Consider the following 22,238-nt stretch of genomic DNA (forward strand, 5'->3'; position numbering starts at 1 on the left):
GCCGATATATAAGAGCGGAAGCGACTCCTATTGCGTCCGGGGGAAGCTCACTGCCGAGGCCATCCACTGGGTGCATTCGTCACCCCTAAACCCCGCCTCGGGGAAGGTCTGAGGGAAGGGCCGCCTGCAGCTCTAGCAGAGCTCCGCCTGCGATCGGGCGGGTGAGCCACCAGCAAGGGGGGGCGCCGCGAATTTGGGCCGGTCCTGGGCAGGAGAAGCCGAGCTGGTTGCGTATGGGGTTTGGGTAACTCCGCCCCCTCGAAACCCCGGTGGATGCTCGTAGCCCCGCGGTGCTTTGAGACAGACTCACGGCCGGCGATCGCTGAGTCCAATGGGTGAGGTGGGGCACTGCTCTACAACCCAATTCAGACTACTCTCCCCCGGACAACATTTTCATGCCCACAATCTGGTGGCAGAGGTGTTGGCATTAGCAACCGTAATGCGGGGCCCAACCTCTGCCACCTCCTTGTGTCCTCTACCTCCCCCTTCAAAATAATCACAAACACCGTTTTAGTTAAAAAAAACATTGTTGATTTCTGCCCCTTCCCTGGTTGTACTGTTCACAAGGCATTGGGGTAGCGCCGCTGGGAAAGCCTCTTGGGTTGGGTGGGTCGAGCAGTGGCAGTAAGCTGGAAAAGCAAAGATGCAGTGTGAAGCTCATAGCCTAAAATGGAGCCTTGCTGTAGTCAGGATGTGTCATCTTCCAGTTCCCACCTTCATCACATCCCCTCATCATTGTCCTGATCCCAAACTATTTTCTTAACAATACCATACTCCTAAGCACAGGGCTGGTATCCCCTAGCTCTCCCTTGCCTGCAGCAGATTGGCATCACCCCAAAAGCCAAGAGCTACCCCTCAGCTCCAAAAGCCAGGAGCCATCTCCCCACCTCTTCCAAAAGTAGGGCACCACACACCCCTCCAAAAGCCAGAATCCACCTCTGCCCATTCTATCCAGCAGCACCCCACAGGAGGATGCTCTCACCTGAGAGAACTGGACAGGGTTGAAGAGGGGGATTGTCCCCACTGGTGGTGGAGGTCTGTGGAAGCTGGTCTGGAAAAACGAAGGGAGAGAAACTTAACAGCCAGCCCCCGATTTCAGTGCCAATCCAAGCAGAGGGGTGTCCTGGACCCCCCCCATCACTCATCAATATACTTCTCTCCTCACCTGCCTTCCTGACTCCCCACCATCGACTTCCCAAGAGTCTCTCACCTCAGTGGGCACTGGGTTAGCAGCAAAGGTATTTTCACCTTCCATTCCTCCTGGGGCATACAACCAAAAAGAAAAATCACAAAACCCCAAAACCTTTAAATTAACAGAAACGGCCTCTGAAAGGCAGATGGGAGAGGAGTGAGAGGACATGCAGCATTTACCGAGGTTTCTGGGGGGAAGAGGAGCCAAAAGGCTGGTTGCAGCGGTGGGAGGGGCATCAGGCGGGGCTGGCGACATCCATTCCTGAAATCATATCCATTCATTTAGAACAGAAGTTCCTCACATGGTAAGCAGAACTCTGCACCAGATATCACACCACACTTTTGGGATACTGCTCTGCACCCATCCTGCTGGAGAGGTACCCCAAGAGCTGCAGGCAGCTGAGCTAAGGAGGCGCCTTAGGGTCAGGGCAAGCAACCCCTGTCACAAAGTTAAACCACCTGGTGTGCTCAACATTGGGCAAGAGGATGGACACCAAGCCTGTGTACAGTGTAAAAGGTTACCAGGGTCTTTGCGTTCCCCTTTGTTCCTCCTCATCTGCTAGTTTTGGAAGAATATCCCCAGACCTCCTGCTCTGGGACTGTAGTAGGAATCTTCCAGGGGAGGATCTAGCTCCTCATCTTCCTCCAAGCCCACCGTGGGCCTGTAGTCAGGGATGTGACACCCTGAGGACCTGGCCAGGACTGGGATGACCACACATGACTGCTTTCCACTCTATGCTGTGCTTCCAATTAAAAAGGGTTTTCTTCCCTTCAGCTCCTAAAACCTGCCCAAGCAGTGCTGCTCCAGCTGCTGTTTTCCACTCCAGTGGAGGGCAAGAAATTCCTGCAGAGTGCTCTGAGGACCTCCTGGATCAAAGAGGCTTTATAGATTTACAATTATTATTAATCAAGGATTCACTTCCAAGCTAAAACGGTGCCTGTGGTCACTCTGTCCCCATACAGAGCAGCTATGGCCATGGACAGCTGTGCAATGGCATAGCACAGCCACCTGCACAAGGACAGAAGGAGAACTAGTGGGTGAAGAGGGGGATGTGTCATCTGTCCCTACGACTGTTACCCTGGGTTAAGTCAGCCTTTTGTACCCTACCTGTTGTGCTGAAGTGGAGGAGTCTGGAGCTGTCTCAGGTGTGGCTTTGGGAGAGGTTTCCTTGGAGGGCTTCGAACGAAACCAGCCAAACCACCTGAATCCAGAGCTCTGGGGAATGAAGGTTGTCACCATCAGTGGAAATAGGTGGAAATGGCAGGATGCTGCAGCCACACAGATGCCTCTCACTAGCCAGGAGCAGACACCACTTTGCCCAGGTCAGGGCAGGCACAGTGGACATCAGGGTCAGGCAAGCTTGGAGCACGAGGCTTCGGGTCAGCTCTTGCATGCTCACCTTATCCTCATCTGGCTTCTCCTCTGCTGCTGCCGACTCTTCGGCAGTGTCTTCAGCTGCACTCTCTGAGGATGGCCGGCTGTCCAAGGAGACAGTGGAGCTCTCTGACATGGTCCGAGCCCTTGCCTTTAACTCCTCCTGGCATCAGAGATTGGAGCTGCCATGTGGTGTTCCCAGAGCATGATTCCCAAGCATGTTTAGAGCATCCTCAGAATTCCTCCATGCCAAGCTTAACAGGCAGCATCCCCAGGGACGCACCCTGGGTGCTGTATATAGCAGGTGGGGAGGGATAGCACCCACAGGGGTGGTGCAGTGGGCAGCCCATAGTCCCAGAGGAAGGAGAGTGGAGGGGGTTCCCCTAACCTGTCAGGTGCCCGAAGGGATGGCTGGCTCCATGATTGGTGGGTTCCATGGAAGAATGAGCCAGCAAGTTCCAAATGCCCCTGAGACTCTCATGAGGTGGTGTCCCTGACCCCACTGACTCACCTGCTCTGTTGGGAGGGGAGGCTGCACACCCCCAGAGGATGATGGCACACCCCAGGACTCTGCCGCTTCTCCTGTAGAGCAGAGGGAAGGACAAAATCAGGGTTTGGCCTGACTGCCATGTCTGTCAGAGGTATTCTCAGTGCTTTTATCATCCCACTCCAAAGCAAGGCCACGTGGCTAGGACGTGCCTCCAAGAGATGCAGAAGACCGTTGTGGTCGCTGTCCATACCAGCATCAGGGAGGGAGTCACAAGGCTGCACTGATGCATCTCCAAAACCTGCCTTGTGCTGCTGGACATGAAGCTGTTTTCTCCATCCAGCATGGAAGTAGCAACACTGCAAACAATCCCTCCTCCCTTGCTGCTTTTGGCTTGTGAAGACCCACCTGCCTAGGGTAGCTGGCAGTGGTAGACTTAGTTTGCATGCATGGCATCAGGGCAGGCATGGCTCCACATCTGGACAAGGTTGGAGGGAAGAACCACACTGGCTGAAGGCAGCACTGGCAGGGAGCAGTGTTTGAAGCGACACATGTTCCATAGGGGGTCACTCTCCCAAGGCACACCCAATCCCACTGCTACTGCTACCTGGGGACAGGCACTTTTACAGGGGAACAAGGCTGGAGCTCTTACCTGCTGGTGGCACCACCTGTGGACAGGGCTCAACAAAAACACCTCCTGGAGGGGTGGCCGTCCCTGGGCCAGGTGTTGAGGGCTGCAGCTCTTGCTCTACACCAAGCAGTGGTGATGCTGTCACCTGAGTGAGTGCTGGGTGCCGGAGAGACACATCCTGATGGGAGCTGGGTCCCTGGAGTGGCATGGGCTCATACCACTGGTCATACTGGTAGTCTTCAGTCTGTGGAAGCTCTTGGCCAGGCTCTTCATCTGCAAAAGAACAACCAACCCACACCTCAGGAGTTTATTCTGGTGTTTATGTTTTCATCAGGGTGTTGGTTGCACAGAATTCTTCCCTTTTCCATTATACATCAGCAGGAGTTGGGGGGGTGAGGAGGCACCCCAGGGACCACATATGGATGAGGGAGGAGGTAGGGCACTATGCAGCAGCAGGGACCTTCCAGAGGCTTCCAGGAGGGTGGGCTGTGAAAGACAGGAGAGAAAATCTCCTGGGAATGTGCCTCTGGTTGCAGACAATATCAGAAGGGGGATACAATAGAAGCCAAGAGACCAAACATGAGCAACACACAGCAGCTCAGAAGAGCCAGGGGCCTTTAGCCTTTTATTCTGCTCCTGCTGCACACCCTGAGCAGCAAGAAAAAAAAAAAAAAAAAAAGTAACTGAGAAGCCACAACAGGAGCACCCACAGATGAGTTTCTTGCTTCAGGCAAGAAACCTGGGGTTGGTTTTTTTGGTTTGAAAGGCAGGCTGAGCAAGTGGGCTCTGTTTTATTTAATACATACACAAGTTGCTCTGTCAGATGTTAGACACAGTGTAGGCAGCACATTGCTCTTCCTCCCAGGTGCATGTCCTGCTTGTTCCAGCTCTGCAGTCTCGAGCCAGAAACGTGCTGGGCCCTGGGAAGTTTCTCTTCTGTCATCATGAGACACAGCCAGACAGGACCCAGATCCTGTGGGTCTGAGCATGGGAACAGACTAGGGTACCTCTTGGAGGTCCTTCACCTGCTGGCATCACCTCCAACCCGCTCAGGGTTGGCTTTGCACCCATGAGCTGCTTCTACACAACCTGAAGGTGCTTGAGGTCCACAGGAAGATGGATGCTCGACTCTACACTGCCCAGCAAGCTAACCCAGGAAAAGTCAGGATGGACAGCCCAAACTGTAAGGATGGAGAGGGAGGTTGCTGTGACCATGTGCACCCCAGCTTGGCACTGTGATTTGAGCTTTGACTTTCTAAGATGGATGACTTCAGCATCCTGCCAGCTTCCTCCGATTGCAGGTCCCTCAGATGGTGACTCTGGATGGCCTTCTCAATCAACAGAAGGGCCAAGCATTGGTAAAACAATCTGTGAAGACCACATGGAGCAGATCTGGCCGCTTGGAGAAACTACCCCATCGTACTTGTGACTTTTTACCAGGAAGGATGATCACTGCCCCCAGCCCTGATAGCAGCAGAAGACAATCAGGACTGATGACCCTTTTACTGCCCTGGGGAGCTCTTGAAGATGAGTTTGGCAGCAGCCAAAGAAGAAATGGCTTGGAGGAATTTGTCATGTTTTATCCTGTCTTCATTCTCCACCCATCAGTGCTGGTGTTCCCAGCACAAAGCTAGACCTGAGCAGCAGCGAGGAGCAGTGGCCCTTTGCCAGAGCATCCTGCTGATGGAGGTGGTTGTGAAGCAACACTGATGGGTCACCAGCCCCTGACTTCTTGATAGGACATACCAATGGATGTGCTGCTGCCCAGCTAGGAAAAGAAAGCTCTCCAACCCTACCCTTGACAGCCATCCTTGATGTCTCTTGATCCTCTGGGTGAACTGTTGCTGGAGGGGACTTGAGGTCACCAAGGCAAAGCAAAGGGATAAAAGAGAAAGCAGAGAAGGGGAAACACTGGGGCTTCACCAGCAGGCATGCTGCAGCTCAGCATGCAGAGAGAGGAGCTCTTTCCTGAATCTTTTGCTCTGCAAGTGTGAAATCCCCTTAGTTCAGCTCCAATTTGCATTCCCAGAGGACTGCCTGAGAACAGGACCATCTCCCTAGAGGTTCAGCCAAGAGGCACGTGTTCTGCCCAGCCACTCACCCCCCACTTTTCCTCCCACAATACCCACAGGGACTTCTGAAGCTGCAGTAATTAGGGCCAATTACTTAGACTTCGTATGGAGGGCATGAGCATCAATCCCTTCGTTTGTAGCCCATCCCCAGCAGCTTCACAGCAAGGGGGTGCATCCAGGAAGCAGAAAAATGTTGAGCTCTGGGGGCATGTAAGGAGCAGGGAGCTGCCCCCAAGCCCTTGACAGCACAATTCCACATGCAGAATAGTCCACTGTGGTGACTGCAACCTGCCACTTCATTTTCTTTACCTGCTGTTGATGTAGCAGTCCAGGAGAGCTCTAGCTGAGCAGGTGCTTCCTTCTGAGAAAGGTCATCTTCTACCTGCAAGGAGTCAGAGGGAAATTGTGATAAACCAGACGGACCATGGGATGGCACAGGGCAAAGACTAAGGAAACAAGGAAGCTAATGTAAAAGAAAGCATGGTGCTGGTGGGTCTGAGGCTCATGACCCACCTTGGGCTGTAGGAGCCCCAGTTATAGGTGAGACCCATACCAGCATGGTCACAGCTCTTTCCTAGCAAGTGAAGGGGGCTGCAGCACCACTGTCCCACTGAGAGCAGGCAGGAGGAGGAACTGGAGACAGAAAAGGGCACAAAACCAAAAGCAGGCATGAAACCTGAGCAAAGAGCATTAATTCAAGGACCAGACCACCGTTAATCAACCCAAAAGCACACACCTGCAAAGCGATGCCCCACCAGTGTCTTCTGAAACATCCTCACTGTAAGAAGAGATCACCACTCAACCACCAGCCCGACTGCGTTCCTTGAGCCAAGACAATGAGCTTTTTGCCCTGCATGAAGCTCTGCACCTCCCACTGCTCACACCTTCAGGCACTGCAATCCCTCTGCTCCTGCTGAAGCTGCTGGTCTCGCTACAGTGACCACAACTCTGAGCTCACAAGTTAAGGAGAAAATCACTTTGGGAACAACAGCCTTGGACTCTCCATACCCATCCCCTCAGATTCAGGGCAGAGGAGGAAGATGCTGCTGCAGACAAAGCACACACAGACCAGCTGCTCCCCAGCATCCCTGCTCTTCCTTACCTCCCACTCCTGGCAGAAGGCACGGAGCTGTAACAGCCAGTCAGGCTCCAGGGTCTGGTCCTGCTCTGGCATCTCCAGGAGCAGAGGGTCGGAGAGCTTCAGCCGCTCGGATAGCTGTGGAGCCAGGAGAGCAACAGGGCTTGTCACACATCTCTGCTCTGCAGGGGCCCTCGCAGCAATTGCACACAGGCCCAGGGGAAGATAGCACCAGAACTGCACTTCTTCATAACATGAGAGTAAAAGCAACCCCAGGCTCTTGTGCAAAATTTATTCCCTCTCCTGTGCTACTACAGGGAGGTGCTGGTCCATCCTGTGGCCTGCAGAGAGCCTCCTGGCAGGGCTATCTCAGCCATCTCCACAGAGCTGTTGAAGTACAATGTCAGTGAAACAGGCAGGTAACCCACCTCCAAGGAAAACAAGCACCTGTAATCCCACTTGACAGCCAGAGCGGGGCACTGGCAGGTTTGCAGGACATCCCACCAGGAGCCCTGGCAGCAGCTCAGCTTACCCTTACCTACCCTGTGAGGATGGATGGGAGCTGGTAGGGTTTGAGCTAAGGGTTCACCTGGCTTTGCAACAAGTGTTACCATCACTAATAACTACACAGAAAAACACAGAAACGCAGGGCTGGGAGGGACCTTCTGAGGTGACCTGATCTATCTGCCAGCACTCAAGAAAATCCTGTGGTGTGCCCACACCAGCCTGTTTCTGTCTGATTTGTACTTACATATCTCCAAGGAGAAAATTTTACAACCTCCTAGGCCTGTGCTGATGTTTAGTGTCCTGAGAGCAAAAGAGTTTTTTCTCAATATCTAAGTGAAATCTTCCCTGCTGCAAATTAAGCTTCTTGGTTCCTGCTCCTGTGGAAGCTGCAGGGACAGCCAGGCACCTCCTGTGTGCCTAAGGGTTGTTATCACACCCCCCCTGCCCACAGCATATCTCGCCTGGAAAAAATAACCCCAAGGCCTTCTTCAGAGGTCATTTTCCCCTCAATCTCTTATCACTCTGCAACCTTCCCTGCTGCACTTACTCCAATTTGGCCCCATCTCTGAGTGCAGCATCGTGAACAGGGCACAGCCAAGCCCCCTGAGACCTGAGCATGGGGGGATTTATCACCTCCTTGTCTCACACATGTCGCTCTTGCTCTCACAGCCTGGAATAACATTATAACATTGGTGCTTTTCTAGCTTTTTTCTTTCCCCACCAGCATCCTGTTATCCTGTTGTTGACTGATATATTTTTCCATGCTCCACTGTCTCCCCCAGGTCCCTCTCTGCAGTATTGCTGCTGAGTGTTTAATTTCTCCTGCAAGAGTGGGGTCCATGCAACCCCAGCTGCAGCCATCTCAATGGGGCTCCAAATACTTGTGGCAGAGCAAGAGGAGCTTCTGGGGCCACCTATCCAACCACTCTGGGATGAGATGGAGGGTTCCCTGCTGAGCTAAACCCCAGTCTGAAGAAATTACTTAGATAAGGGTCCAGTTTTAAGACAGAGATGACACTCAAAGCACTGTTCTTCAGAGTCTTTACTGAATTTTCTCTTACTGGTATCGATCCACTTCTTGAGGATTTATCAGGCTTCCCTCACAACTCCTTTGTGCTCATTTGTCTTTTACACTTTGTTTTGAGGCTGCTGCATCAAGGGTCATCAAAATCCATCCAAAGGTCCCTTTGGAGCTCAGCCACCCTCCATAGGTACACAGGTCACAGCTATCTCTCCCACAACAGTCCCCATGGGACATTACTCTGTATTCCAAAGTTTTTGGAAACAAAGTCCAGAACACACTTCCCAGTTCCAGAAGGTTACATGACTCACTCAGCTGGAGACCAGCTTGGGACAGAGACTGGACACAGAGGGTGGAGTAAGCCAGCACCCAGCCAGGAACTCGCACTACCTGCAGCCCCATTGTCCCATCTCTTTGCAGACACACATGTGATCATCCTAAATCAATGGCAGGAAGGAGGAAATTATGAGCATGATTACTCCTAAATGGGGGGAATGTTTAATCCAAAAGCTAATGGTGCACTTTGATCCAATATTAATGAACCAGCACCTGGTTGTGTATCTCCCCAGCTTCAAAAGAGGGGAAGTCTTAATCAAACACTAATGTGTATCATAATTTGTAACCCAGTCTAAAACATCAAAGACAAGAGTGTCTACGAATGCACTAGTTTTTCAGATGAAAGTGTTTTCTCCCAGGAGAAGCATTATCCCCAGCAGAACAGCAGATCTGAGAGGCTGTTAGACAGTAAATAGGCTTTGACAACAGGGAGGGAGGCTGCACAAACCAAGTTTTGGGCAATTTCTGCAGTATTGACTGCAGACTGGCATCTTCCTGCTCCTCATCCCACAACACTGAAATTTCTGCCCCCTTCACAAAGGAGGAAGGCTTTGAGCAGCCTCAGCACTGCTCTGGTGATGTGCACAAGGTGGGTAGACCTGCTGTCCTGAAAGCCCAAACTGCTCAGGGGACCTGGGACACTTTGCTTCACCCCTCCCTGCCCTGGAACCCTGCTCATGAACTCAGTAATACAAGCTGGGACACACTGCTGTTCACTGTCACCCCAGAAGAGCCTCTGGCAGGTAAATGGAATCATGGGCTGATGTGCTGGAGGGGAAATGTCAAGCACTCAAACTTCAGCTTCTTATGTCTGTGCCATTTAGAAGTTCAAAAAGCCTCTCCAGAAATCAAAAACATCCTTTGCTTTCAAATAACTCTGCTCCTACTCAGCAGCCACCACAATTCCTTTGTTTCCTACCTTAAATCTGTGGGATATTACAGACCCCGTGGAGATGCTGGCTTTGCTGTGCAGAGCACACACCAGGCAGCAAGCCCTGGGGAGCTGCTCAGAGCTGCCAAGCACCACCAACCATGGGAAACCCTGAGGATGCTTCTCACTGTACTGGGTCCCAAATGGGTATCACACCCTGGCAAGGATGCAGGGGAATATGAGACTCACCTTCATCACTTGCTGGGCCAGGACAGGGTGGCTGGCCAGGTCCTGGCCCAGAAGCACAGTGGCAATCTGCTCACAGTATTGCAGGGCCTGGGCTGGGAGACCGTGGTCAGCCAAGCGAGAGGCGTAGAGGAGTTTGTACACCTCAGGAGAGGGGAAACAGAGCAAGGTGAGCGAGGAGGTGGTCATGCCTTGTGGGTTCCCTCTGCCACAGCACATCATCTCAGTGGGTTTCAGAGCACCCTGGATCATGGATCTCATCACCCCACCCACCCATGGGGCTATCTGGCATCACCAGCCTGGAGCCAGCAGACAGGTGATATGGAGAGCACACCAGCCCCCCATTTTCACTGATCCACTCAAGTCTGGGTTCAGTCTTGGGGTGCACACTACAAGAAAGATTTTGAGGAGCTGGAGCAGGTCCAGAGAAGGGCAACAGAGATGGTGAAGGGTCTGGAGAACAGGTCTTGTGAGGGGTGGCTGAGGGACTGAGGTTGTTCAGTCCAGAGAAGAGGAGGTTGAGGGGAGGCCTTCTTGCTCTCTACAACTCCATGGAAGGAGGTGAACCCAGGTGGGGGTATTAACACTCTCTTCTCCCTGATAAGTGACAGGACAAGAGGAAATGGCCTCAAGTTGCAGCAGGGGAGGTTTAGGTTGGACATTAGAAGAAACATCTTCACTGAAAGGGTTCTCAGCCACTGGAACAGGCTCCCTGTCCATGGAGGTGTTTAAAAGACACAGAGATGTGGTGCTGAGGGACAAGATTTAGCACCAGACTTGGTAGAGTTAGAGAATGGTTGGACTCAATTATCTTAAAAGTCTTTTCCAACCAAAATATTTCTGTGATCCCTGCAGCACCAAGTGCCATCTGCTTATCTGCAATATGAAAACCCAGAAAGCTGGAAGGCAACCAGATGTGAGCAAGCTCTGATCAAACACACCATACCCCAAAATCTGCCCAAACCCCTGTCATGGAGGGGTTGGCCTGTGCAGCCTCCCTACCACTCCCAAAGCCCAGCAAGAGGACAAGCCTTGGAGAGCAGCCTGAATCCCTGGATTTGGGGTGATGGAGGCATGTTCTGGGGCACGTGCTTGTGCATCTCCGCTACCTGGAAGGGGAGCAGGAAGGATTTGGGCTGTCGCAGCTGCTGAACGTACTCAAAGATCTCCGTCCGCTGGATGGCCTCTGTCCTGGCAAACTGGGCAAAGCTCTGTCTGTAGAGAAGAGGAGCAGGTTCAGCAGGCAGGAGCAGAGCTCTCCACAGACAGCCCCACACACAGATTCACAGCTCCACTGCCGTGCCAGCCTGCAGCTGGAGAGGCCCAGCGCAAAGCAGTGAAATCCCACAAATGGGAATTGGGTTTGCATAAAAGTGAGATCCCAGGGATGGGGAGAAGGTGGAACACATCACTCTGGCATGAGCACCATTTCTTGGGCTCACTCACCGGTGGCTGCTGCCCAGCAGAGCCATGCGGTCTGCCTTCGACCCAAAGTAACCAAAAGGAATATCTGCCATCAGGTAGCAGAAATGAGCTGCTTCAACTGCTCCCTTGCCAGCTGGGTGGGAGGAAAAAAGATAACAAACACTTAGTCCTGAGAGAGAGGTCACCGTGTGGTCAGCATTGTTTTGGAGGCCCCAAATCAGTTTGGAGAACCCCAATCAATTAGCCCACTTTTCTTCCCTGTCCATCTAGACCCTGATCCCTTCTCCCTTTTTCATGTTTTTCATCTGTTTTCTCTGACTGTTTTTGTACCTAGGAGGGGAAATCAGTTCAGTGGTAGGACCAGGGGAGCCTGAGCATGGTCCTCTTGCTTTGCAGGATGCCATTGTTGGTATGAAATCCCCAAGTCCTCACCATGGGAGCAAGTCCTGAGCCTGACTCAGCTGCCAGGAGGACATGCAGCAGGATCCATCAATGCCTCATCCTTGCCACCACACATGCACGCACTTCCTATCTTGGCACCAGCATACATCCATGACAGTGTGGACATGTATGGTGACACTGCAGGTGTCCACCCACTAGCAGAAGACAGCAGGAACATAGCTGCTCACAATGGCCCTGGCTCACCCAAAGTGTCTCCCATGGTGACAATGGCCCGGTTGTTCAGCTCCATGTCTCCAGCCTTGTTGGACAACATCACAGCCAGGTGGGGCCTCCAGTCTCCCCATGTGGCATCCCCACAGCACTGGATGGAGACAAGAGGGGAGTGAAGGTGAGAAAAGATGATCACCACAAGGCGGGTGTCACAGGCAGATGACAGCACAGAGGTACAGGTGCCAGGGGCAGCCTCTTGCTTACGGACCAGTGCTGCCTGAGGCATCCTTCCTGACATGAGCTGGAAGAGGGTCTGCAGTGGGTCATTGGTGGCCAGCGTGCTGGTGAACCTGTGAGGAGACAGTAGAGACAGACCTACTGTGCTGGGACTCTAAAGCCTCATTCACCTCCAAGGACATATCCCAAATACCCCAGGAAAGCCATGTCCTCAGGGGCTTCCTGGAGAAGGCAGAAAGGATCATCAGCCCACCAGGCTGACAATCTGCATTACTTCCAGAGCAGGCAAGTCTCCAGCACAATGCTGGATAAAACTTCCTGAAAGGGATTCAGATTACATGAGACATAAAACTTCTGCTTAACTTGCCCTGAAGAGGTCAACCCAATCCAGACCAAGCATGTCAATTCCACCCAGAAAAAGTTCATACAAATGGGATGAACAGCTCAGATCATGCTGGATCACTGTGAAGGTGGCTCTGCTCCCCTTGTCCCAATAAATGCATTTGCAAGGGCAGCAGGGGCAAAGCCAGAATAAATCCACCTCAGAATAAATCCACCCCACATATCCAAAAAATGTCTTTCTTTCCCCTTGCTTTCCAGTCCCCACTTGGTTTCTCCCTTTGGGAAGACTGAAGGACTCATGTCCCTCAGTCACATGCCCATCCAAGTGGCCCTTTGTCCTCTCTGAAAGGATCCAGATGAAATCAATGCTGGTTTCTTTCAGAGCACTGGGACTGAGGGCACCCAAAGAGATAACAGGCTTGACAAAGCCAGCCACAGAGCACCACACCTTGCTTTAGCTTCTCCAGCTTACCCAGTGAGCACCCAGCTGTAGGTCCGAGGATCCATCTTGCTGGAGAGGAAGAGGGCATGGCCCCACAGATGGTTTCTCATAGCCCAGACCAGAGCATCCTGCAGTCAAAGTGGAGCAGAAAAAACATTTGCACTAACTCTTTTTTTCCCTGACCTCCACTGCCAGGGGACCCTCTGCTCACCCATCTCAGCAAAGAGCCCCAGTAACTGCTCTGGCTTTAATTAATATCCTCCAAAAAACTCTTCCATGTTCAAAGCCTCTTTATTTTTCTATCTTGTGTCATGACAAGAAGAGGGACCTACAATAACGATATTGTCTTTCCTGGAATTCCAGGTCTGTGCTGCTTTCAATGCCACCAGTGTAGGATCCCAGACTGGCCACCAAGCTTCTCTGCATTCAGCCTTCCTTTCTCTCTATACCTTTGGTCTCAAAGCACATAGTTGCAACTAAACCCATAGTGCTGGTAAAATCCTCTGCATCTTGTTTTCCTTCAGGGCCCCATCCCAGCTCCCAGTAGTGGGAAATCACAGCCATAAGTCCTCTTGTACCAAGAGCTTGATGGGTTGATCCCACAACCAAAAGGCATCCTGTGACCATCCTTCCTTTTAACACCTGAAGAGGTCAGGGAGGCCAAGAACAAAACTCCACCTTGTGTCCTGGATCCTGCTCACCACTTACTTTCTTCCTGCCATAGTAGAGGAGTTTGGTGAATTTCTCTACGATCTGTTCCTGCGTTTCCACGACCGGAGGGACCTCCCCTGTGATGAGGTCCAATGTCCCTGGCTGACGCGACATCAACTCGTCATCTGTCAGGCCAACCAGGTTTGCTGCAGGGCTTTGCCTCTTGTACTTCTCACGCCTGCAGTCTTGCATCAACAGCTCAGCTGTGTCTGAGCCCACCATGGACTGCAAAAGGGAAGGCAAAGAGCAAGACCCATGGAGGTTGCCCCATGAAGGAAGGCTGATGGCACTTCCAGTTCGACACCCTTACTCTTTGTTCTAGCATTTCTTCCAAGTGAGACCAGCCTTGGCCACCAACACAAAGTTTTGAAGAGCAAAGAATCTGACACAACTAGTAAGACCTTCACAGCACTCACTCTGATCTTATTCCAAGATCTGCTTCCAACAAGTAGCCACAGATTAGACTGGGTGGGTTTTATTGGGTTAATGGAATAATCCCCTTTTAAGCAAAAATGATGTCTCCTCAGTGGAAGTGGTCACACAGCCATTCAGAGCTGCTATGATATTGGGCTGTGGTATCTCACAAGGATGACAAACAATCCAGGAGAAGGGGTTGCTCCAAACATCCAGGCAGTCCCAAATGATTGATGATGCCATGGGAATAGGTTGCTTTTAAGGCACTGCCCCTAAAACCATCAACTGGATCAAGCACATAAGGGACATACAACTGACCTCACTTCTAAGATCAAACAGGTCAGCACCTTCCGTGGGACACCTACCCCATTCTGCCGGCAGAGGAGGAGCAGGAGTTTCCAGAGAAGAGCTGAATCTCTGCCTTTCTGTGTTGAGAGATCACAGCTCATGGCTATCTTCTGCTGGCAAAACGTCATCACATCCACCTTGTGCAAATCTTCCCTACAGCAGCAAAGAAAAGCATCAAAAGAACCCCAAAGGCAAATCATTCAGTACACCCAGATTCTCTGATAGGGATCATAGATTTATAGAACCATTTGGGTTTGAAGGGACCTGTTCCAGTGCCTCATCAAAGATGCCAAAGATTCTAAGTGAGAGACAAAGAAATATCAACAATCATATACCACTCTGGCACCAACAAGCTCAAAAATGCTTCAATTTGATCATTATTCATGACTCTTTGCAGATTTCTGTTTCAGGCATGCCGATGGCATCTCAAACCCTCTCTCTGCCCTCCTCATAATCCTTTCATCCCTTCACCTGCAAAGCAGCTCATTTTTGCTTAGCTGTGCTGCAGTTACAGCAGTGGATATCCGAGGCTGTAGGAGCAGGCACACAGGCAGTGTCTTTGATTAACAGGCACAGCTTGGGGAGAAAGACACTCTTGTGACCACACAAAGCCTTCTGGTCTGAAACAGGAGCAGAAGCCTTACAGCTATGTGCAAACCAGGCAGAACAGTTAAAAATTAGACAGTTGAAGAGAAAAGGCAGCTGAGAGACAAACTCAGCCAGGGAAGAGGGCTCAGGGAGGGAGATGCTGATCCTGGCTCAATCACACCTACATAGCACAGATGCACAGAATGTTAGGGGCTGGAAGGGACCTCGAAAGATCATCCAGTCCAAACCTCCTGCCAGAGCAGGGTCATCTATGCCAGATCACTCAGGAACACATCCAGGCAGGTTTTGAATATCTCCAGAGAGGGAGACTCCACAACCTCCCTGGGCAGCCTGTTCCGGTGTTCCATCACCCTTACAGTGAAATTTTTTTATTCATGTTTCCATGGAACTTCCTATGCCTCAACTTCCACCCATCACCACTCATCCTGTCATTGGGCATCACCAAGCAGTGCCTAACTCCATCCTCTCAGCGCTCATGCTCTACATATTTATAAACATTAATGAGGTCACCCCTCAATCTCCTCTTCTCCAAGGTAAAGAGACCCAGCTACCTCAGTCACTCCTCATAAGGGAGATGTTCCACTCCCCTAATCATTTTTGTGTCACAAAGATGTTCCCTAAATCCCCTTCAGCACAAGTAACTCCAGGTCTTCTACCCACCTTCACAGAATTACAGAATAGTTTGGGTTGGAAGGGACCTTAAAGAGCATCGAGTTCCAACTCCCCTGCCATGGGCAGGGACACCTCCTTGCAGCCCCAGCCAACCTGGCTTTGAACACTTCCAGGGCTGGAGGCTCCACAACTCCTGTGGCCCCTTTTAAATACTAGAAGGCTACTCCAAGGTCTTGCTGGAGCCTTCTCTTCTCCAGGCTGAACAACCCCAACTCTCTCAGCCTGTTCTCATAGTAGAGGTATTCCAATCTCCTGATCATCTTCTTTGCTGTCCTCTGGTCCCACTCTAACAGTTCCATGTCCTTCTTGTGCTGGTGGCACCAGAGTTGGACACAGCTGGTGGCACCAGAGTTGGACACACCACTCCAGGTGGTATCTCAGCAGAGTAGAGAAGAAGGAGCTTCTGGGCATCTTCAACTCTTTCGCCCAGTAAGTGGTTTTCCTTCTTCTGCACACTCCTCGTCTCTGCCCACTTTAGTGACCAGAAGACATGCTGGTGTAACCAGTATGATAGGGAGCCAAGCTGATGCAATATGCCATGATTCATCCCCAGGCTCACACTGGATGAAGGTGCATTCTGGGTCTGACCTTGCCCTGCTCAACAGTCTCGGGGGACAAAACCTTAGGAAAAGCTAAACCACAGGTTGACACTGGGCTCTTGACTTCCAAAGAGATCTCCCAAAAATACATTTGCTGGGACATGAGAACAAAATAAGGTCAGACATACAAACCACACTAAACCCACATCCTATCAATATTCCAAAAACCATCTCCCACAATCCAAACTGACCCACACCACAGAGAAGGGGCTGGGCTCCTAATCTGAACCTAGACTTGGGCTTTGCAGATATTTCAGAGCTATAGGAATCCTAAAGTCTGCCTGGAACTCATGTCTCCTCCCAAAGGAGAGGTGCTCCCAGGCTAGCACAGCCAGGACACCGCTCCTGGACCTCTCAGTGCAGCTTACCTGGCCAGGGGTCCTGGGAATGCCTGCAGCTCCTCCAGCTCCTTTGTGTCATGAAGGATTACCTACAAAAAAGAGCAAATTCAGCAGCTGGACTCCAGCAATCAGGCCAGCCCCAACTGCCTTGCTGAAAGTCAGACCCTTGGCCAAGGGTTCAACAGTGCTGGTCAACCCATTCTCAGTGCTGTCTTTAGACAACCACAGATCATAGACTCTAAACCATCACGTGGGCCCCAAAACTCAGTCCAGGAAAAAAATGCCTGTTGAGATGGCATCTGCCTCCTTTGGGAGGTAAAAAAAAAGAGACTGAAACATCATGGTAGACTCAGGGGATGGATACTTTGTTTTGGAGCACCTCACAAAGGTGAGTAGAATCTCCTTCAGAGAGATATAGACCACATCTGGCTCCAATGAAAGAGATGACTGTGAGCAGGTCCCAGATGACATGGGTTATGGAGCTGAAGGAGGAGGATGCAGAGCCCAAAGCGTGAAAGCAATGCCCAGGAATGGGCTGGCATGATGTAGACTCTAGACCATCTTCATGTATGCTGAAGATGAAGTAGCAGCAAGGGAGAAAAGGCAAAGGAAGCTGTTTGGATGCCAAACTGTGTTTGCATCCCTGAGGATAAACAGAGTCACTCCAGCAGGGGGACTGTGGGCGGTCAGGGGAGCTGGGCTGTGGCGTACCTCCAGGCTGTGTAGCTCGACGTAGGCTGGCTGCCCCTCGACAGGGTGGTGAGGACACACCAGCACCAGCTGGCCTCCAGCTCCAAAGCACACCGCCACGTGTGGCTGTGAGAACTTGGGTACCACTGGGATCGGGGGAGACACCAAAGGCCCCCCTGCAATGACACACAAGCCACTGTGAGTCCCTTGACCGACCCCATACCACACCCACTATGGAGGACACAGCCAGGTCCCAACCTGGACCTCCAGCTTAAGCAACCCTCCACTGACCCCCACCCTCCTGCAAGAACTGTCCCCTAAAGCAGAAGGCATGCCAGCTCCTGCACCTACCAAAGCAGGACCAGGTCCAAGCTGAGAGACAGCAAATCTCCTAACACCATCCATTTATTTCCTTGTCAGAGGAGTGAGGGCCCCATCACACCTCACCTGCTTGTGCTGGGCTCCAGGTCCCTGAAAGTGTGGGGTCATAGTGGTCAGAGCCATCATGGATGTACTGGCTGAGCTCATAGCTGCTGGAGCTGACTGGGCTGGCCCGAGGACTGTGGTACTGCAGGAGCAGACTGGGCTGGCCCGAGGACTGTGAAGAAGGGACAAAACACAAACCTGGCTGAGAAACTAGGGACAGTGCTGCTTTTCTGCTCCCAGGGTGGTGGGGCAGGCTCTGCTGCTCTGTGGAAGTGTCAAGCAGCAACAGCAGAGCGCAGCTGAGCAGCTGACTTTCTTCAGCATCTGAAATTCATCATGTCACATGCCCCTGATGATACCTCACTGGCTTTTAAAGTAATTTGACATCAGCCACCAGTCTAACCCAACAGCTATCCTAGACTCGACATGGCCTCCTCAACACCATCAGCTTGGGACTCCCAAACTAGCCCTGCCTAGGAGCCAAACCATCAGAGCAGCTTTGATTTGATATTTTAATTTGCTCTTTGACAAAACAGTGATCAGGACACAACTGTGATGGAGCAGACTTTGGTGGACAGAGCTGAAACCACAGACTTTGGTGGACACAGCTTTTGGCTACCTAGGGAGGGTGCAGGAGAACATCCTACCAAGCCTGCATTTCTGTCCTGCTCTTGGCCTTATGCAGAAGCAGTATAGAGCCCCATGCCTGGGAAGACAACAGCCCAGGAGATGAAGAGTTCATAAATATTAATAACCCACTATAATCATCCCCAGAGACTGTTAAACACAGAGCAACAGAGCAAAGTAGCCCTTTTCTCCTCAGTTGGAAGAGAAACACAGGGATTGCTCCCCAAAACCTCTGGGAGATCCCTAAGCCTTTTGTCCTGCACCTCTGCCCATCTCAGAGTTACCTCTTGAGGCTGGCCACTGGCTTCCCCTGAATCCTGGCTGAGGGTTTCTCCCCTAGGCCGCTCAGACCGGCCAGCTGAGATGTATCTCTCCTTGTGGGAGTCAGAGCTCTGTGTCCTGCAGAACAGAGTGCAAGGAGATATCCTGAAGGGTGGAGATTTTGTGGACTAGCCACAGACTTGCTAATTTTGCAGCAAATGGCTCCATCAGGTGATGGACCCCAGACCCCTCACCCTTACCTGTCTTGCCCTGGGGTGTTGGAGACCAGACTGGGGTGGAAACCCCTGTAGTAGTGCTGGTCTCGATAACTGGCACTCTTGCCGTAATGCTCTCCCTGTCTTGGGTCTAGAGAGACAATCAAGATTTAGTGTTGCTCCTCCAGAGGAACAAGCTATAATGAAGTTGCAGAAGAAAAGCAATGAGTCAGGCAATTTACCATGCACACCCCATTTGCTTCCAAATTAGCCCAACACGTTGGAGGCATGATAAAGCTCTGTACAAGTTTGCCAACACACCACTGACATCCTTCCTTCTTGACATTCTTCCTTCTTTCCACCCTTCCCTTTTCTTTGGCCCAGGTCCTCCAGAAAGAACAGAAACAAGACCTTGGGCACCTTTGAGCATACAGCACCATCAGTTCAGCCTGGGGCTGGGAATAACACAAGTTTTTAGCCATGGAGGCCAAGGTCAAACATTCCTTTGGTTACACTGAGTTCCTGTTTATGTCTCCCAAATGCAAACTGAAGGCTGTGCTATACAGGCAGAAAAGCACCAGCAGCCCAGGTCTATAGGCAGGAGTAAACCCTGGAGATAGAAAGCCCTTGAGAGGAGATAGCCCTGGGAGAATAATCCATTGTGGAGAAAGCATTTTTTTCTCCCCTGCAGGCAAGTTGCCTCCACCCCCAGACCCAAAAGATAAGCCCATACCTCTGTCATCCCGCCAGACCACTGGCTGCCACTGGTGGCTTTGGTAGACGTAGTTATCCCCATAACTGGCTGCTGGATACTGCCAGTGGACATCCTCATATCCTTGCCTGAAACACAACACAGAATACTCAATCAGAGAAAGAAATGGGCCCACATCAAGGGTTAGATTCATGCCCTGGGTGGGAAAGAGTGATGGACATAAAGCCAGGTCTCCTGCCCAGGTGCCCTGCTCAGTGGCAGGGTTGGAAACTGATCTGGCATCACATCTGGGAAGAACAACAAAAGGTTTAGATACTTTCCTACCCCCAGCTAAGAGAAAACTCTGCACTGCAGTTTCAGGTGATGTCCAGTTTCAGGTTGATGGTGTGGACTTCTCATGGAGATCAGCTTTCGCCCAAAAGGTCCCCCAAAAGCACTTTCTCCACAACCTCAGCAGAAGCCAACAAGGGCAATAACTCAGGCAAATCAACCCGAATTTGATGAATCACTCCAAGCTCTCAGCGCTGAGAGCATCCTCTAGCCCGCAATTTATCCTTCCACCCTCCGCTGTTTCAGCAGCTGAGCTTGCAAGCTCTCTTTTTGCTCCTATATTGCAGTTAAATTTTTATTGTTCACCTTGCACCTAGTGAAATAGAAATGCATTTAATCAAACCCTCATGAAAATTGTGCCTCGGGACCAAGAAGTCACCTGTATAACAGCAGCCACAGAAGTCACAGCTGTAAGAAGAAATCAGAGCTGCACCTGCTACGTAGCCTTAACTATAGAATAATTCTGTGGCTGTTGTAATAGCTGGACATCAGCTAATCACACACTGCCTCTGAGTCTGCAGCAAGTGGCGGTCATCACTTTGCCCACACCATGATGAGGACAGTACTTGTGTTGCAAGCCCATGAGAGCAGAGAACCATAGAGTCATTTTGGTTGGAAGAGACCTTTAATATTATCGATCTCGGCTCTTAACACAAAACTGCCAGGTCACCACTAAACCATGCCTGTCAGCACCACATCTACACATCAATTCCTTCAGGGATGGGGACTCCACCACTGCCCTGGGCAGCCTCTTCCAGGGCTTGACAACCCTTTCAGGGAAGAAATTGTTCCTAATGATCAACTTAAACCTCCTATAGTGCAACTTGAGGCCATTTTCTTTTGTCCTATTGCTTGCTACTTGGGAGAAGAGACCAACCCCCACCTCACTCCTTTCAAGGAGTTGTAGAGAGCAAGAAGGTCTCCCTCCCTCAGGCTCCTCTTCTCTAGACTGAACAATGCCAGTTCCCTCAGCCACTCCTCACAAGACTTGTGCTCTAGTCTATTTATCAGCTTTGTTGCTCTTCTCTGGACCCACTCTAGCACCTCCATGTCCTTCTTGTACTGAGGGGCCCAAAACCGAACCCAGTGTTTGAGGTGTGACCTCACCAATGCTTAGTACAGAGGGACAATCACTTCCCTGTTCCTGCTAGCCACACACACTGATACAGACCAAGATGCTGTTGGCTGGCCACCTTTGCACACACTAGCTTGTGTTCAGCTGGCTGTTGACCAACATACCCAGGTCCTTTTCCACCAGGCACTTTTCCAGCCATGCTTTCCCAAGCCTGGAGCATTGCATGGGGTTGTTGTGACCCAGGTGCAGGACTTGGCACCTGGCCTCGCTGAACCTCATCCCATTGGCCTCAGCCCATTGATTTTGCCTGTCCAGGTCTCTTTGCAGAGCCTCCCTACGTTCAAGCAGATCAACACTCCCACCTAACTTGGTGTCATCTGCAAACTTACTACAGGTGACCTCGATCCCCTCATCCAGATCATTGATAAAGACATTAAAGAGAACTAGCCCCAGTAAAGGTCCCTGGGGAACATCAACCAACGGCCATCTGGAGTTAACTCCATTCACCACCACTCTTTGGGCTTCTGGTCAAATATTCTTTTCAGAAGGTTTACAAGGAGGGGGCTCAGCACAAGCATCACAAGTTGGGCATCTCTCACCTGTTGGAGTAGGTGCTCTCGTGGTAGCTGGCCCGGGAAGCCTGATTGTGCATGTCCCTTCGGGTGTGGTGGCCCTCTTCCCAGGGCTGGTGGCTGGGGAGGTGGCTCCCATCCCAGGAGCCAGGCCGAGGTGGGTGCCCTGCACGGATCAGCTGCCTCCTAGTCTGGGGTGGGGGACCATACGAGGCCTCTCCCCATGCCCCACGGGCTGCCTGCCTCTCCCACGGTTGCGGTGGCTGGGCAGGGGCCCAGGGCTCCATCACAATCTTTCCAGTGAGGTCCTCTCCACTTTTGGGGTGGGAGGGGAAGGTTGTTTTAGTGGTCTGCAAGCAATGAGATAAGTCACAGCACAGTTGATCAGCAGCTTGTCACCCTCCTCAAACTCTGTTGCCACCTACTCTCTGCTCTTGGGAGCCTGCTGGAGATCCAACATCCTTTCCAAAATACCAAGAGACAGGAAAAGGCCATCTCCACACCTGCCTAAACTTGAAGGTCCCTTTAAAACACCAGGATGAAACTGTTCATGTTGGAAAGCATCCAGCTCTGCTCAGAGCAAGAAGCAGCATCGAGGTAGCATCCTCCCACACTACCATCCAGCCCTGCAAAACACCACCACTCACTGCCTCCCCAGGCAGGTGAGATACCAGCTTTACCTCTGTGACAAGGTGGTGAAACCCCATTTTATACTGGGAGGGAGAGGGATAGTGAGAAAACTACAAGTGGGACCAGGAGAGTT

The 22,238-nt window shown here is 51.5% G+C and overlaps 1 protein-coding gene across 1 annotated transcript; it reads right to left on the reverse strand.

Annotated features, from left to right (window-relative positions):
- Positions 1-560: 560 nt before the first annotated feature.
- On the reverse strand, positions 561-21,762 carry SEC16B (SEC16 homolog B, endoplasmic reticulum export factor). Its single transcript, XM_054384529.1, has 26 exons — positions 21,503-21,762; positions 21,156-21,167; positions 19,520-19,626; positions 18,832-18,937; positions 18,595-18,709; positions 17,705-17,855; positions 17,279-17,433; positions 16,595-16,656; positions 14,364-14,499; positions 13,582-13,809; positions 12,904-13,001; positions 12,121-12,202; positions 11,886-12,003; positions 11,262-11,373; positions 10,925-11,030; positions 9,819-9,959; positions 6,859-6,972; positions 6,066-6,138; positions 3,706-3,957; positions 3,078-3,148; positions 2,592-2,729; positions 2,300-2,407; positions 1,372-1,453; positions 1,166-1,260; positions 983-1,051; positions 561-629 (listed from the first exon to the last, which is right to left on the reverse strand). Exons 1-26 carry the CDS (start codon positions 21,760-21,762, stop codon positions 561-563), a joined length of 3,060 nt encoding a protein of 1,019 aa, XP_054240504.1.
- Between the last annotated feature and the right edge of the window lie 476 nt (positions 21,763-22,238).

The sequence above is a fragment of the Indicator indicator genome, chromosome 10 (genome assembly GCF_027791375.1).
Source record: "Indicator indicator isolate 239-I01 chromosome 10, UM_Iind_1.1, whole genome shotgun sequence".
NCBI classification, from domain to species: Eukaryota; Metazoa; Chordata; class Aves; order Piciformes; family Indicatoridae; genus Indicator; species Indicator indicator.